The sequence below is a fragment of the Tachysurus vachellii genome, chromosome 22 (genome assembly GCF_030014155.1).
Source record: "Tachysurus vachellii isolate PV-2020 chromosome 22, HZAU_Pvac_v1, whole genome shotgun sequence".
NCBI lineage: Eukaryota > Metazoa > Chordata > Actinopteri > Siluriformes > Bagridae > Tachysurus > Tachysurus vachellii.
Window position 1 is genome coordinate 18,020,555 of NC_083481.1, and position 16,469 is coordinate 18,037,023.

Sequence of the window (16,469 nt, forward strand, 5' to 3'; positions counted from 1 at the left end):
TGTGTGTGTGCGTGTGTGTGTGTGTGTGAGAGAGAGAGAGTGTGAGGTGCATGCTATCTCCACTGCAGGTCCGTCCTACATCCCCTCGTTTGTGAACTAAACCCAAATCCCCAGCACCAGCCGTGTACCGGCCGCTACGTCAAGACAGAGCTGTAGCTCAAACCTGCGAAGCAAAAATAGAAACACTCGGAATGATCTTCGCCTCAGAGAAGTTAGCAGGGCACGAGCCACGCTGATTGGATGAGAGGCGCGATGTGAAAGCGTGTTCCCAGCCCGGGATTGGGTCGCTCATTTCAGAGCCGTTTGAAGAGAAGCATTTCTGACGGGGTTAGAAAGCCCTGGGGAGAGAGAGAGAGAGAGAGAGAGAGAGAGAGAGAGAGTTATAGATGACTGCACCATAGCACTAATGCTGACTCTAACATCACAACAAGGCCTTTTTTAAGATACATGTCTTACAAATCCCTCGCTCTCACCACATGCCACGATATATATAGCTCTTATTAATTATTCGAACATTATATAGAGTATAATATAAAGTACATAAGTATATAGAGTCCTCCGAGATCTCACACCGCAATGAGAAAACAGCGCTCCAGCCCGAGCTCTGATCCTCTTTCCTGCAGGGTTTTAGCCGTGTCCCAGATTGTGTGTATGTACACTTATATACACTACACTACTACACTTAGACCAACACACACACAAGCCTGTGTACAAAACTCTCCAGTCTCCTAACAATCAAACCGTACAAACACATTACTTATCATTAGCAGTCTTATAAATACTATACACACACACACACACATACACACACACACACGTGTATATAGTCACTACATACTGGAGAAGGATTTCTTTTCAATATCTACACCTTGGCTTTGACACTCAGTGAGAAATGACAGTAAAGTCAAAATACCCTGACCCTTGTCCCGGCCCCAGATGATGCATCGTGTTACTGACATGTGGTATGATGGAGACGCCATTTTATCCTGTCCCATAATGCACCACAGTGCATTTCCTCCACAAAGCTTTCCTCCATCTGTTACAAGGCACTGACACTGGAGACTCCTTCCATAAACAGAAACACGCTGCACCATAACTGATGAGTCACATATTTTTGCAATCCGTTCACTGTCCATGTGAAAGAGCGGTTGCTATAGCAACGTTAAAGTATGAGAAAAAGAGGGGATTAATATAATAAACCTGTGATTTCAAGCTGCTGTTAAAGGAAATGAACGAACACCTTCTGACCAATCAGAGCCTGTAACTCAAGCCTAGGAGAGAATACCCAGGATGCAGTGCGGTGTTTGAAGGTGAACAGGTTGCGCGTGATGATGCTGAAGGTGATTATTGAAGGTGTACTAGTGATGTATGATGACTCGGTCGTCTTAGGCCTCTGATTTAATGGGATCGTGATTCAGGTGCAAACTAACCGCAATCATACAGCATTTTTCTGTCACAGCGTGAGTTCTTTCTCGAAATTCCTGCGGGAGCGTGGAGGAGATTTCAAGGTTCTTTGGCACTGCGCTGTTCTCCTGCCTGCCGTTAGCTCGGCTCCAAAACTGCCTGCATCCATCATGACATCATCGTCCTGTCCTTCTGCCAGACCAGGACGAACATGGCATCACAGCAGCCTCCGAGAAACAGACACGTGCCACATGACTGAGAGACAGACAGACAGACAGACAGACAGGCAGACAGACAGACAGACAGACAGACAGGCAGGCAGAGAGAGAGAGAGACAGACAGACAGACAGACAGACGGACAGACAGACAGACAGGCAGGCAGAGAGAGACACAGACAGACAGACATACAGGTAGACAGACAGACAGGCAGAGAGAGAGACAGACAGACAGACAGGCAGAGAGAGAGACAGACATGCAGAGAGACAGACAGACAGACAGGCAGAGAGAGAGACAGACAGACAAACAGACAGACAGAGACTCACATTAACTTAGAGATTAAACATAATGATGGAAGAAGCTAAATATGTAAAAATAAGTGCTTCCTCCAGGGAATAAAAGTCTCCATCTGAACAAGAAGGATGAAAATGAGCAGCATTCGTTCTCTCTTTTTATTCATCAGGCTATTACTGATTTCTAATGAAGAGTTTATTTGTAAACTCCTGTTTATTTCTCCATTAAAATCACATCATCAATCACACATCTGACTGCCTGAGTTTCTGCTCCTCAACACACTGTTAATGTCTGACTTCATCATCAAGTCTCTTCTGTTAGAAAACTTCCTGGTCTCTGATTCCACATCACAAAGCACCAAATCAGCAGTGTGATGTTTTTATTAAACAAGCTGATAAAACTCAGCTCCTTCTTTTTACTTCAAGTTTAGATGTTAATTATTTTATATTTCACATGAAAATCTGTTGTGTTGATCATTTTAGAATAGAGATGTAGATATGTAGATTCGATATCTACATAAACAATAAAACCACGCCGTCACGTTCAGAATGATAACTTATGTGTATTACTGCCATCTGGTGGAGCGATGATGTCATTACCGTCCAAGGTGACGCTCAATTTGTCCCTCCACCTCTTCAGTGTTCACACACACACACACAGACACACACAGACACAGACACACACACACACTTTCTCTCTCTCTAACACACACACACACAGACACACACTCTCACACACACAGACACACACACAGACACAGACACTCACACACACAGACAGACACTCACACACAAACACACAAACACACACCTATTCATTAGCAATAAGTGCAGCTCAGCTCAAGGCACAGTTGATTGTTTCGACATAAAACATGCACATAGAAAATGTGTGTGTGTGTGTGTGTGTCTGTATGTGTGTGTGTGTTAGGCCCTGCTTTTTGAGAATGCAAGTGGAAGAATTTATGTTTCTCTTGCACTTTCCACCCACACATTATCGTTTCTAAAAATGACCTCTCTGTCCCTCCCAAAGACGCAGAAGGACAAACTCCACCCCCTCCACCCCTCTGCGGTCGACGTGCTGGACTGTTCCGGATCGTACCAACAAATAGTTGTAATTGTGCAAAACATCCACGTGGCAGCCTTGAGCCTCCACCCCCACCCCCACCCCTTCTCGCTCTCTCACACACACACACACACACACACACACACACACACACACATTGACATTTATGTGGTGGTAATACGTTCTACAGTTCTAGCAGTGACACAGCGGGACACTGACGCCGCCCTGGCATCACAATGAAAAGCTCTCTTGGTGTATCATATTCCATACCATTCAACCTTCAAGTCTCAAGGTTATAATAATACAATAGCTCAGATAAATACAGGACTAACCGTTAGAGACCTAAAGGACATGTCACTGTGTCACTGGATTGTCGAACAGAGAAGGTGATGATGGTAAACGTGAGAGCCGGAACACCACTGAACACAAACAGGACAAAATGCCAGTCTCTGTTATTCTACTTACGAGGTAAAATGGAGCAATAAACTCAAGACATGAACCTCAACTACTGACCGAACGTGCTAATGCACGCAGAAAAGTCCAAAGGGTGTGAATACTTCCACACTGTACTGTATGATGACACAATAAACGACTTCATTATGAACTTTTACATATCCACTAAACTGTGGTTCAGTCCACATGACATCAGATAGCGTGTAGCGTGGACTGTTACATTCTGCACTAAATATTACAGGTAAGATGTGTGGTCACATTTCTGGAGCTTTAATATGAGTCGAATGATGCTTTATATACTAATTGACTCCACCCTCATTAACAGTCACACACACAAAGCTCCGCCCCAGAATCTCACAGTGGTTCAGCCGGAGTGCAGGATAACTAGAGTGAGCATTAACAAGGTTTGTCACCACGTCACATTCAAAGGCGCTAATGTTCCACAGACAGATGTTCCTCCAGTGGTGTCACGTTTCAAACACACACACACACACACACACTTTATCTGAAACAACAGCCACGTTTTTTAAGCAGAATTTCTCTCTGTTTCTTCATTGTGTTGTGTTTGTTACTTTTCCTCAGGTGTGTTGTGTTTGTTACCTTTCCTCAGGTGTGTTGTGTTTGTTACTTTTCCTCAGGTGTGTTGTGTTTGTTACTTTTCCTCAGGTGTGTTGTGTTTGTTACTTTTCCTCAGGTGTGTTGTGTTTGTTATTTTTCCTCAGGTGTGTTGTGTTTGTTACTTTTCCTCAGGTGTGTTGTGTTTGTTACTTTTCCTCAGGTGTGTTGTGTTTGTTACTTTTCCTCAGGTGTGTTGTGTTTGTTACCTTTCCTCAGGTGTGTTGTGTTTGTTACCTTTCCTCAGGTGTGTTGTGTTTGTTACTTTTCCTCAGGTGTGTTGTGTTTGTTACTTTTCCTCAGGTGTGTTGTGTTTGTTACCTTTCCTCAGGTGTGTTGTGTTTGTTACCTTTCCTCAGGTGTGTTGTGTTTGTTACTTTTCCTCAGGTGTGTTGTGTTTGTTACTTTTCCTCAGGTGTGTTGTGTTTGTTACTTTTCCTCAGGTGTGTTGTGTTTGTTATTTTTCCTCAGGTGTGTTGTGTTTGTTACTTTTCCTCAGGTGTGTTGTGTTTGTTACTTTTCCTCAGGTGTGTTGTGTTTGTTACTTTTCCTCAGGTGTGTTGTGTTTGTTACCTTTCCTCAGGTGTGTTGTGTTTGTTACCTTTCCTCAGGTGTGTTGTGTTTGTTACTTTTCCTCAGGTGTGTTGTGTTTGTTACTTTTCCTCAGGTGTGTTGTGTTTGTTACCTTTCCTCAGGTGTGTTGTGTTTGTTACCTTTCCTCAGGTGTGTTGTGTTTGTTACTTTTCCTCAGGTGTGTTGTGTTTGTTACTTTTCCTCAGGTGTGTTGTGTTTGTTACTTTTCCTCAGGTGTGTTGTGTTTGTTATTTTTCCTCAGGTGTGTTGTGTTTGTTACTTTTCCTCAGGTGTGTTGTGTTTGTTACTTTTCCTCAGGTGTGTTGTGTTTGTTACTTTTCCTCAGGTGTGTTGTGTTTGTTACCTTTCCTCAGGTGTGTTGTGTTTGTTACCTTTCCTCAGGTGTGTTGTGTTTGTTACTTTTCCTCAGGTGTGTTGTGTTTGTTACTTTTCCTCAGGTGTGTTGTGTTTGTTACCTTTCCTCAGGTGTGTTGTGTTTGTTACCTTTCCTCAGGTGTGTTGTGTTTGTTACTTTTCCTCAGGTGTGTTGTGTTTGTTACCTTTCCTCAGGTGTGTTGTGTTTGTTACTTTTCCTCAGGTGTGTTGTGTTTGTTACCTTTCCTCAGGTGTGTTGTGTTTGTTACCTTTCCTCAGGTGTGTTGTGTTTGTTACTTTTCCTCAGGTGTGTTGTGTTTGTTACCTTTCCTCAGGTGTGTTGTGTTTGTTACCTTTCCTCAGGTGTGTTGTGTTTGTTACTTTTCCTCAGGTGTGTTGTGTTTGTTACTTTTCCTCAGGTGTGTTGTGTTTGTTACTTTTCCTCAGGTGTGTTGTGTTTGTTACTTTTCCTCAGGTGTGTTGTGTTTGTTACTTTTCCTCAGGTGTGTTGTGTTTGTTACCTTTCCTCAGGTGTGTTGTGTTTGTTACCTTTCCTCAGGTGTGTTGTGTTTGTTACCTTTCCTCAGGTGTGTTGTGTTTGTTACTTTTCCTCAGGTGTGTTGTGTTTGTTACTTTTCCTCAGGTGTGTTGTGTTTGTTACCTTTCCTCAGGTGTGTTGTGTTTCATAGACATCTGGGTTTAATATGATTCTCAGTTGCACGTCACAACACTAAAGAGTCAGAGCACTTTTTTAACAACTCCTTGTCCTGATGTTTCCTTCAAAATGTTTCCAGAGTTTCTTTTCTTTTCAGTTTGACCACAAGAAGGAGGAGGAAAATACTTTATAATAAAGTTTTTATTCATTAATGTAAATGTAATTAGAGTATAAGTCTCCTTTATGTATTCACAAATGACATTGGAAGATATTTTGAAAGTATTAAGATTTCAAAAAGATTCTAAGGGTGTTTAGAGTGTATAAAGTTGACATTTCTATTTCACAGAGATTACATTTTTACTTAATACTTTACTTTTTACTTAGTGCTCCGTTATGTCTGTTGTTATTTGCTTATTAAAGCTCTTTCTCTTCTCCCAAATGATTTGGAATTAAGTTTATTTTAAATTAATTAATTAATAAATGTGTGCGTGTGTTTGTGCATGCGTGTGTGTGTGCGTATTAGTGTATGTATGTGTTTGTTTGTGTGCACATATGTGTGTGCGTGTGTATATGTGTATGTGCGTGTTTATGTGTGTGTATGTGTGTATTTGTGTGTGCGTGTGTGTATGTGCATTGCGTGTGTATGTGTGTGTATATCTGTGTGTGTGTTTGTTTGTGTGTGTATGTGTCTGAGTGTGTGTGTTTGTGTGTGTATGTGTGTATGTGCGTGCGTCTGTTTGTGTGTATGTGTGTATTTATGTGTGTGTGTGTTCTGTATGATAACACAATAACACACTCACCTCCGGGATGGAAGTGATGCTGTCACTGTGATATAAATACAGGAGGACATACACACACACACACACCCACACCCAAACCCCCACACACACCCGTACACACCCACTTTAACATGGCCACTCCATTGCGCATGCGTGAGTCTCTCCCTTTGTCCACCAGGTGGCAGCACAGTCCTTCTTCCTGTTCTGTACATTTTCTACTACAAACTCATACACTGACTGTACAACTGATCTCACACACACACACACACACACACAGAAGAATGTGTTTAGAAGAATTTGCCCAGAAGAACACATAAATGCTTAGACTTCATTTTAAAACTTTATATAAAAAAATATTTTGTTAAATTGAAGGTGCTTCCACTGCATAAAAATAAATAAAAATAAATATCCCTAAATCTGCTTTCCACTTCATCAAGCTTAGCTCACACACACATACACACACGCACACACATGCACAAATACACACACAAGCACACACACACACTCACATACACACACACACGCACACACACGCACATACACACACACACAAGCACACACACACGCACACACACATACATACACACACAAGCACACACACACACAAACTATGCTGCAATATGTAATTTATGTAAATGTCTTTCTATAAATATGAACAATGTGACTCCACTGGATCAGTCAGTCCCAGTAGAGGAGGTGTGGCCTGTGTTCCAGTTTGTTCCAGTAAAGGAGGTGTGGCCTGTGTTCCAGTTTGTTCCAGTAAAGGAGGTGTGGCCTGTGTTCCAGTTTGTTCCAGTAAAGGAGGTGTGGCCTGTGTTCCAGTGATTCCTAGTGAAATAATAAACTAGTTTACAGTGCAGTTTTAGCTGCCAGTGAACCATGTGGGAGAAACACAGACTCAGCAGGAGATGAGTGCAGTACTGGACCTCATATCAGACAGTCAGTCTGTGAGCTTATATAAAGGTAGAGAAGGAACGTCAACGATCATCATGTATTTACTACTTCACACAGCTCCGAGTCGTTTAATCAAACGTCACTTACCACAGAGTGTCGTATCTCCGCTTGGCTCCTCGGATGGAGAACATAACGATGCCACTGCCGTAAGAGAGAGTGTAGACTGCAGAGCGGGATGAGACGAGTGTTTAGAACTCACAGAGCTTTTCCACTCTTATACACTTATACACTCTTTATTCCCAAAGATTTATTCAGCAGATCCTATTTGCCTTTGTTTCCATTTCTATGCTCTGAAGACTGACTTGATTTAAAGTGTAAAGAATGTATTTGTGAACACGAGTGAAGTGCTAATAGAAAGAAGGATGGATCCAGACCGTGGTAAGATCTGAGATGTAGGACAGCTATAAGCAGAGCACAAACAAACCCCCACAGTGCATCTGGTGAAAATGAGGAAAGAAGGATTATGGGAAGTTTTTTTCCCCACAGTCTCAGGTAACAAGCGTGTTTTTAGTTATGAAGGTGTTCCTCTTACCTCTGGTGCGGAAAGGTGCACCTTTGCATTGTTTGGTGTGTGGAGGCAGACCTGGAACACACAGCGGATAGGAATAAATAAATATAAATATAAATATATATATATATATTTATATTGCATTATATATATATTGCAACTTTGAATCCCTCTAATGTCCCTTTAATAATCTTAACATGTCTCTACACACCTGAACACACCCTTGTTCTTAGCTACATTACTGTAAATGATTATGAGGGATCTCACCACAGCACCAGCCCACAACCTCGAAAGCGAACACGCAGAACCCCGTGAGGAAGACCGGCATCACCAAAGCTGTAAAGACACGACAACATCGTCGCACAAATTTAATACTGACCCACTCCTGCGAATAACATAGAGGAGGTGAAGCACACAGAGCCACAGAGCCTGATGTCATGAACAATAACAGAAATAAGGGTCAAAGGTCACGGGTCAGTGCACGCTAACAGGTGATGAGATGAGGCGTGGAGCTGTTTTTACAGAACACTTTTATTACTTGTTAAAGACATCGGAATGAACTGAAGGATTGAAATAATGATACGGTGAAGGTTCATAACCTGGAGTTAAGCAGCAGTGCTCTCGAACTCCAGAGAGATTTTACTTCTGGAGTTTGTTATTCTCTGTATTCTACACATTCGTTGCATATTACACCTTCGACCAGGTACGTATCTCGCCGAATCCGCCAGCGTTTCATTCGGAAATGTCATTTTCCTGTTTACAAATGAAAGTAAACTCATGGCGAGTGACTGGTTTTTAAAGATTTCTGAGCAACCAATCAGGCTCCAGCTCTGTCCTACTGAGCGTCACGTGAAAATCAGGACACGAACGACGTACGAAAGAGAAACAAAACAAAACAAAAGCAAAACGACGACATGAAAAAAAACATAATATAATGTTTATATAATGTTAATTAAGAGTTAATATAATTAATTATATAGAGTTAATATAATGTTTCTGCTTCGTTTGATTTGTTCCAGCCACCGCGCGTAAGATGTTTCTTCGTCTTACTACATTATTTATCTGTTACACATTTATAGATTTTTTTTTTTTTTTTTTTTTTTTTTAAATCCTGGTTAATAAGGAATAGATTTCTTTGATCTCACATTACAGGGACTCACTCACAGTAATAAGGCCTGTAGCTACACAGTCCACAGCCCAGGCCAAAGCAGATGGAGAAGAAATGATAAAACTTATCTAGAATAAAACCAGCAAAAAAAAAACATCAGCATGATCGACAGCTGTACTGTAGGATTCGTCAGCACTTATAGAAATGTGTAGAAACACTTACAGTGACTGTACAAGTCCAGCATGGTGTCTGGTATCATGTAGAAGTGTCTGTAGCTTCAGCTGAAGGTTTCAGATGTGATTAAAAGTGGCTGCTTGACAAAACACACTTCAAAGGTGAATAGTGGAAATCCCCAGAGACTGATTTCACTTTCATGTTGTCAGTGTTTCACGTGAATCTTTACACGTCAGGTGACAGATCTCCAGAACAGGAGCTGGTTATTGCTTTAATGAAAGATATCAGGTGGAAGAAAACAAACTCTTTCAGTACTCAGCGACTGAAAAGAATCACCATGAGAAGGTGTAATTACTGTACACAATTACAGACAACATGGAAAAAACGTTCGTGTGTCGTCTCAGACTCCAGGAAATGATGTCACTTGTATGCAGAAGTCATGTGATCGTAAATGAAATCAGCGCAGCAAGCTGTGGGAATCAGCAGAATATTTAGTGAACATAAAATCGAAGGAAACGTTCAGACGGTTCTGTGTCGCAGATGTACTGAGAGATTCAGGACTATGACAAAATTACAGCTCAGTATAATGAACAATGCTTTACTGACAAGGAGAATTTAACTGTGAACTGTGGTTGACCCTGTAAACAGGTGAACGTGTCGAGAGTCTATCGGCCATCGTGGATTACTGTGGGAGAAGATGAAGATGAAGACGAAGAAGAAGAAGAAGAGGAAGGAGGAACCTTTTTTTCTACCACTCATTACATGACAACACAGTTTACTACATTGTTCTAACCTTACCTCACTTGCACATACACACACGGACACTCACACACTCATGCACACACTCACACACGCACACACATATACACACACACACATACACCCACACCCACAGGTCCAGGAGAATTGTTCCTGGTAGATCACCTGTAATGAATTCAGTCTTTGAACTGATTAAATAAAAAGTCAATCTACAAGCAATAATAGTCATTTTGAAAACCCTAAACAACAAATGAATGAAAAATTACTGAATTAATTAAAATAAATAAATAAATCCTCACACATTAGCTCTGTGTAATTTATATTACATTTAAAAGAAAATTTAAGAAAGATTTGCGTGTGTGTGTTATGTGCGTGTGTGTGTGTTATGTGTGTGTATGTGTGTGTTATGTGTGTGTGTGTGTGTGTGTGTTTTGTGTGTGTGTGATGTGTTTTCTGTGTGTGTGTGTTTGTTATGTGCATGTGTGTGTGTGTGTTATGTGTGTGTGTGTGTGTGTGTGTGTGCGTGTGAGTGTGTGATGTGTGTGTGTTCTGTGTGTGTGATGTGTATTGTGTGTGTGTGCGTTGTGTGTGTGTTGTGTGTGTGTTATGTGTGTGTGTGATGTGTGTTGTGTGTGCGTGTTGTGTGTGTGTGTGTGTGTGTGTGTGTGTGTGTGTGTGTGTGTGTGATGTGGCTTTAGGGGTTTTGGGGTCTCAGACCTATTGAATGATAAAAAATAGATGACGTCGAGTTTGTGATCCAGCAGGAAACGCCTTCTCACAGCGAGCCGCAGTGCATGCCGGGAATTGTATTTCACACGGGAGTCGCTTCGACACACTGGGCAGCAGAGAGAACTACATGTCCCAGAGGGACAGAGACACATCTTTAAGGAATGACGTCTTCCTCCAGCGGGATGAGCTCAGTGTCGGGGTCTCCCCTCTTCCCCTCTCTCCCGTGACCAGACAGAAGGAAGGGAAATAAATAATCACAATAAAACCCAGTCTTACTGCCGCTGATGGCCGTGTGTAGCCCAAGCGGGAGCTGCACACCAAGGCTGTGTTGTGTTCTGTGTTAGAGATGTGTTAGATGAGGCAGCTTGTGATGGAGCAGGACGGGTTTCACAGCACACAGCTGATCCCGGGGCTCCGGGCCGAGCTCCAGCGTCTGTCCCGGGAACTGAGCGAGACGAGCCGGGATAAGGTCCGGGCTGCAGAGTACGGGCTGGTGGTGCTGGAGGAGAAACAACAGCTCCAACAGCGCTATGATGAGCTGGAGAGTGAACATGAAGCCCTGAGACACGAACTGGATCAACTGAAAGAGGTGAGAAACGGCACGGAATAAAGTACCGCTGGGTTTAAAGGGTTCAGAGCTCAGGAGGTGCAATACAACCACTGACGACCACAACCACTGACGACCACAACCACTGACGATCACAACCACTGACAATCAATCACAACCACTGACGATCACAACCACTGACAATCAATCACAACCACTGACGACCACAACCACTGACGACCACAACCACTGACGATCACAACCACTGACGATCACAACCACAGATGATCACAACCACTGACGATCACAACCACAACCACTGACGATCACAACCACAGACAACCACAACCACTGACGATCACAACCACAGACAACCACAACCACTGACGATCACAACCACAGACAACCACAACCACTGACGATCACAACCACAGACAACCACAACCACTGACAATCACAACCACAGACAGCCACAACCACTGACGATCACAACCACAGACAACCACAACCACTGACGATCACAACCACTGACGCTCACAACCACAGACAGCCACAACCACTGACGATCACAACCACAGACAATCACTGACAATCACAACGACAGACAACCACAACCACTGACGATCACAACCACAGACAACCACAACCACCAACAATAAAAAAACACCAACAACCACCGACAATAAAAACCACCAACAATCACAACCACTGATGATTACAAACACCAACAATAAAAAAACACAGACAACCACAACCACAGACAATCACAACCACTGACAACAACCACCGACAATCACAACATCCGACGATCACATCCACCGACAACCACAACCACCGACAATACAATTAGATCTGATACAATAAGTTACAGTCCAATTAAATTCGATACAGTCTGATTCAATGCGGTTCAGTCTGATACAAATCTAATCAATACAGTACAATCCGATTACATTTAATCTGATGATCTGAAAATTTAAAAGTAAAAGAAAATCTTTTAACTGCAGCTTATTTTAGGGGAAACTGATTTATATTTCTGTGTTTTAATCTCACACAGAGCTGAAGTATCACAACACAACTTACACACAATTCATTACATACGATTTATTCTTCAGGGTAAAAAACTAACAAACAAGAAGAAAAAAACAGAACATGTATTTAAAGAACAAAACAAATCCTAAACGAATAGCATGTAAAATATTAACCTTGATATTTTATTTATTTACTCGTTAATTCACAGTTTGTTTGTTTGTTTGTTTATTTATTTATTGCTACACAAATGACAAAAGTTAGTTTTTTTGTCAGTATTTTGTCTGTACGCTAGGAAGCAGTGAGACTCAAACAAAATGTGTAAGTGAGTTAAAAACATGGATCTCTGTAAAGTCTCTGGAGGAGATCGAGACGCTGCAGTGTGAGGAGTGAAGGATCAGTAAAGAACAAGTCCAGTGAGATGAACGTGGACCTCCATAAACCTGAAGACGTTTCTCACTAAATCTTACTTGTATTTATTTTTTAAATTGTAGGTGAAAAGGATTTAAAGTGTGAACTTCCTGTAGTGTTAAAATGTAACACTGGATGAAGAGACGTGGGAATGAGATCACCATCAGTCTGATTTCACTTCCCTTTAATTACACGTCTGCCTGTGTGTCAGAAACACTGACACACACACACACACACGCTCAGTGTAGCGTATGTGTGTTTATTACACTGTAAGTAACGGAGCGTACAGGTCACAAACACAACACTGATTAGGGTGAACACAACGACGTGGAGTAAAGGTGACGTGGGGTTTGTGACGGAGGATCTGATGGATACACACACAGTCAGTCTGGAGGACAGAAACTCATGGAGCTTCACAGAGGAATCAGACCTTCTCTCTGCAGCTGCACCGTCACAACAGCCTTTAAAAAAGTGTGACTTCCTTCCTGTGGGTTTATGTGGAAAAAAGCAGGATGTTCAAATTCCCTCTAGTGGTGTGGGAGTGAAATGTGAGAGTCAGAACTGTCTGAGTTTAAATAACACACACACAACTATACACACATACACACACACCCCATTACACACACACACCACTACACTCACAACCACTACACACGCTCACCACTACACTCACACACACCACTACACACACACACAACTATACACACATACACACACACACCCCACTACACACACACACACCACTACACTCACAAAGACCACTACACACAATCACCACTACACACAATCACCACTACACTCACACACACCACTACACACAGAACTATACACACACCACTACACTCACACCACTACACTCACACACACCACTGCACACACAACTATACACACACCACTACACTGACACACAGCTATACACACACACACAACTATACACACACACCACTACACTCACACACACCACTACACAAACACACCACTACACACACACCACTACACTCACACACACACAAATATACACACACATAACTACACACTCACAACTGTACACACACACACACCACTACACACACACAACTATACACACACACCACTACACAAACACACAACTACACACACACCACTACTCACACAATTATACACACACACCACTACACTTACACACCACTACACTCACACACACAACTATACACACACACCACTACACTTACACACACACCAATACACTCACTCACACACATACACACACACCACAACACTCTCACACACACACACATACACACACACCACAACACTCACACACACACACACACCACAACACTCACACACACACATACACACACACACACCACTACTGCAGAGATCAGATTTGTTTTTCCCTCAGCAGCTACTGCTTTTTATTTGAAATTAACTCATCTTAATGTCTCTCTTTCTCTCCTTCACATTATATAATCACTCATTCATCTGTCAGAATTCTGTTTGTCTCTCTCTCTCTCTCTCTCTCTCTCTCTCTCTCTCTCTCTCTCTCTCTCTCACTGTCTTCACTCCTCTCTAATCAGAGCCGTGTGTAAATTAAAGGTGGAGTCTGTTGAGGCTGTAAGAGGATCTGTGGTGAAATGAGGCTATAAAAAGCTCTTGTGCTGAAGCTGCTCTCACTGATTTGGAGCTCGCTGGGTCTCTCACACATGCACCAGAGTGTGTGAGCTGAACACGTAACGTTCTGCCATGAGCTTTTCTCCAAAAAGGTGGAATTCAGTTTGAGCTTAAAGCAGCTGAGGACATCAACCTTGTGTCAGGAAGCTTCACCACTCAGCTGCTGCTGTGCTTTAACACTCAAAACCTCCAGCGTGAGCTCCAGTAGAAACATAACCGAACAATATCTGATCAGAAGAATATGACGTCCACCCACACGTCAATCTCCAAACTCTACAGTCCATAAACAACCCCTTGCTTGATTTCCTGATGTGTGATGGAACTCCAACCTGCTCATCATCTCAGGAGACGCGTGTTGTGTGTTTAACAGTCTTACAGGCTTCAGGAACTCACTGTAAACTTCACCAGAACGAGTGTGGTCCAGGATGAGAGATGGTCTGGACTACACTCTCCATCCATAAGAACAGAGTACATGTAGGTGGGTTCACAGCTCTGCAGATGTGGGAACATTTCAAGTCTGTGTCTATTTAAAGAAAGAGTCCAGATGTTTGAGGTTAAACAAAAATAGTTATAGAGAAGCTTTTAAGCTGTGTGTGTGTGAGAGCTTCGGGTTCATGCTGAGAGAACTTTCAGGCTGTGCTTAAGAACATCCAGACCACAGACATACAGATGTGCATTTTTATGGATTAAAAGCCACAGAATGTTCAGAATGTTCTCCAGGTGATGACATTTTTTGCTGGACTTTGTTCCCCTGTTCTCCTTTGTTGGTGATCAGTAACTGGTCTTGAGAACACCGATCGTTCCTTTATGTGTGATGTGAACTGGAGGTCCAGACTGACTGCAGGACAATCAGGAACATCTGCTTTTTACACAAACTCACCAAACTCTTTGTATCTAATGCACTGAACTGAAAGTTGTGTTTTTGACACAATGTCCTACACAAACACTTTTTTACATGTCACATGTTGACAGTAACACAATGAAACTGTTAGAAACACAGAGTCCATGTGGTCCATAAGGAGGAAAACTTCAGACGTCACTTCCTGGTCATGTGACTGTACATGTGACTAAACAGAAAGCTTTCAAATAAACAGAAAAATTAGTAACAGCATATTTTTAGTCAAGAGACCTTCTGACATTTAACCAGCCCCCCCCCTACCTCTCCCTCTCTCTCTCTCTCCCTCGCTCTCTCTCTCTCCCTCGCTCTCTCTCTCTCTCTCTCTCTCGCTCTCTCCCCTCCCCCCTCTCTCCCTCTCTCTTCCTCTCTCTCTCTCCCTCTCTCTTTCTCTATCTCTCCCTCTCTCTTGCTCTCCCTCTCCCTCCCTCTCTCTCCCTTGCTCTCTCTCTCTCTCTCTCTCTCCCTCACTCTCTCTCTCTCCCTCCCTTTCCCTCTCTCTCCCTCACTCTCTCTCTCTCCCGCACTCTCTCTCCCTCCCTCTCTCTCTCTCTCTCTCTCTCCCTCCCTCTCTCTCTCTCTCTCTCTCTCTCTCTCTCTCAGGCGTACGGTCAGGCCCACTCGGCCCAGAGGAAGGTTGCTGAGGATGGAGAGAGTCGTGAGGAGTCGCTCATCCTGGAGTCGGCATCTAAGGAGGCGTATTACGAGCAGAGGGTACAGGAGCTGCAGGCCGAGCTGAGGCAGGCCAGAACTACACTCACCAGCACGCAGAGTGAGAACGAGCGCCTGAGCAGCCTCACGCTGGAGATAAGGGAGGTGGGTGAGAAATAAAAAGCTTCATAATAAAGTGCGTAACTCATTTACGCTTCCTATAACACCATCGTTACCCTTCACTGTCGCTTTCTCTCATCTCTGTCAGAGTGCCGAGCTGTTGGAGCTGCAGCGAACACGTCTGCGTGATGACATCAGAGAGTATAAAGTCAGAGAGTCTCGGCTGCTGCAGGACTACAGCGAGCTGGAGGAGGAGAACATCAGCCTGCAGAAACAAGTGTCCACGCTGAAGCAGGGCCAGGTGAGACGGGGCCGAGCCGACCGGCACGCTTAATCACTGAACTGTCTGAGCTGACGTATACGCGGTATTTACGCTTTCTGCTTCCTGCTGTGAGTGCAGGTGGAGTTTGAAGGTCTAAAGCACGAGATCAGGAGGCTTGAGGAAGAGGCGCAGTATCTGAACAGCCAGCTGGAGGAAGCTGTGCGACTGCGTGAGATTGGAGAGCGT

At 43.1% G+C, this 16,469-nt stretch overlaps 1 protein-coding gene across 1 annotated transcript in view; it reads left to right on the forward strand.

The window, feature by feature from the left end:
• The first annotated feature begins 10,567 nt into the window (after positions 1-10,567).
• Positions 10,568-16,469, forward strand: part of LOC132837887 (protein bicaudal D homolog 2-like) — an 11,592-nt gene continuing 5,690 nt past the window's right edge. Inside the window, exons 1-4 of the mRNA XM_060857846.1 lie at positions 10,568-11,247; positions 15,794-16,006; positions 16,110-16,262; positions 16,362-16,469. The exon at positions 16,362-16,469 is cut by the window's right edge and continues 312 nt beyond it. Of these exons, the coding sequence (XP_060713829.1) occupies positions 11,014-11,247; positions 15,794-16,006; positions 16,110-16,262; positions 16,362-16,469 (708 nt within the window). The 5' untranslated portion in view covers positions 10,568-11,013. The remainder of the gene's footprint in view (positions 11,248-15,793; positions 16,007-16,109; positions 16,263-16,361) is intronic.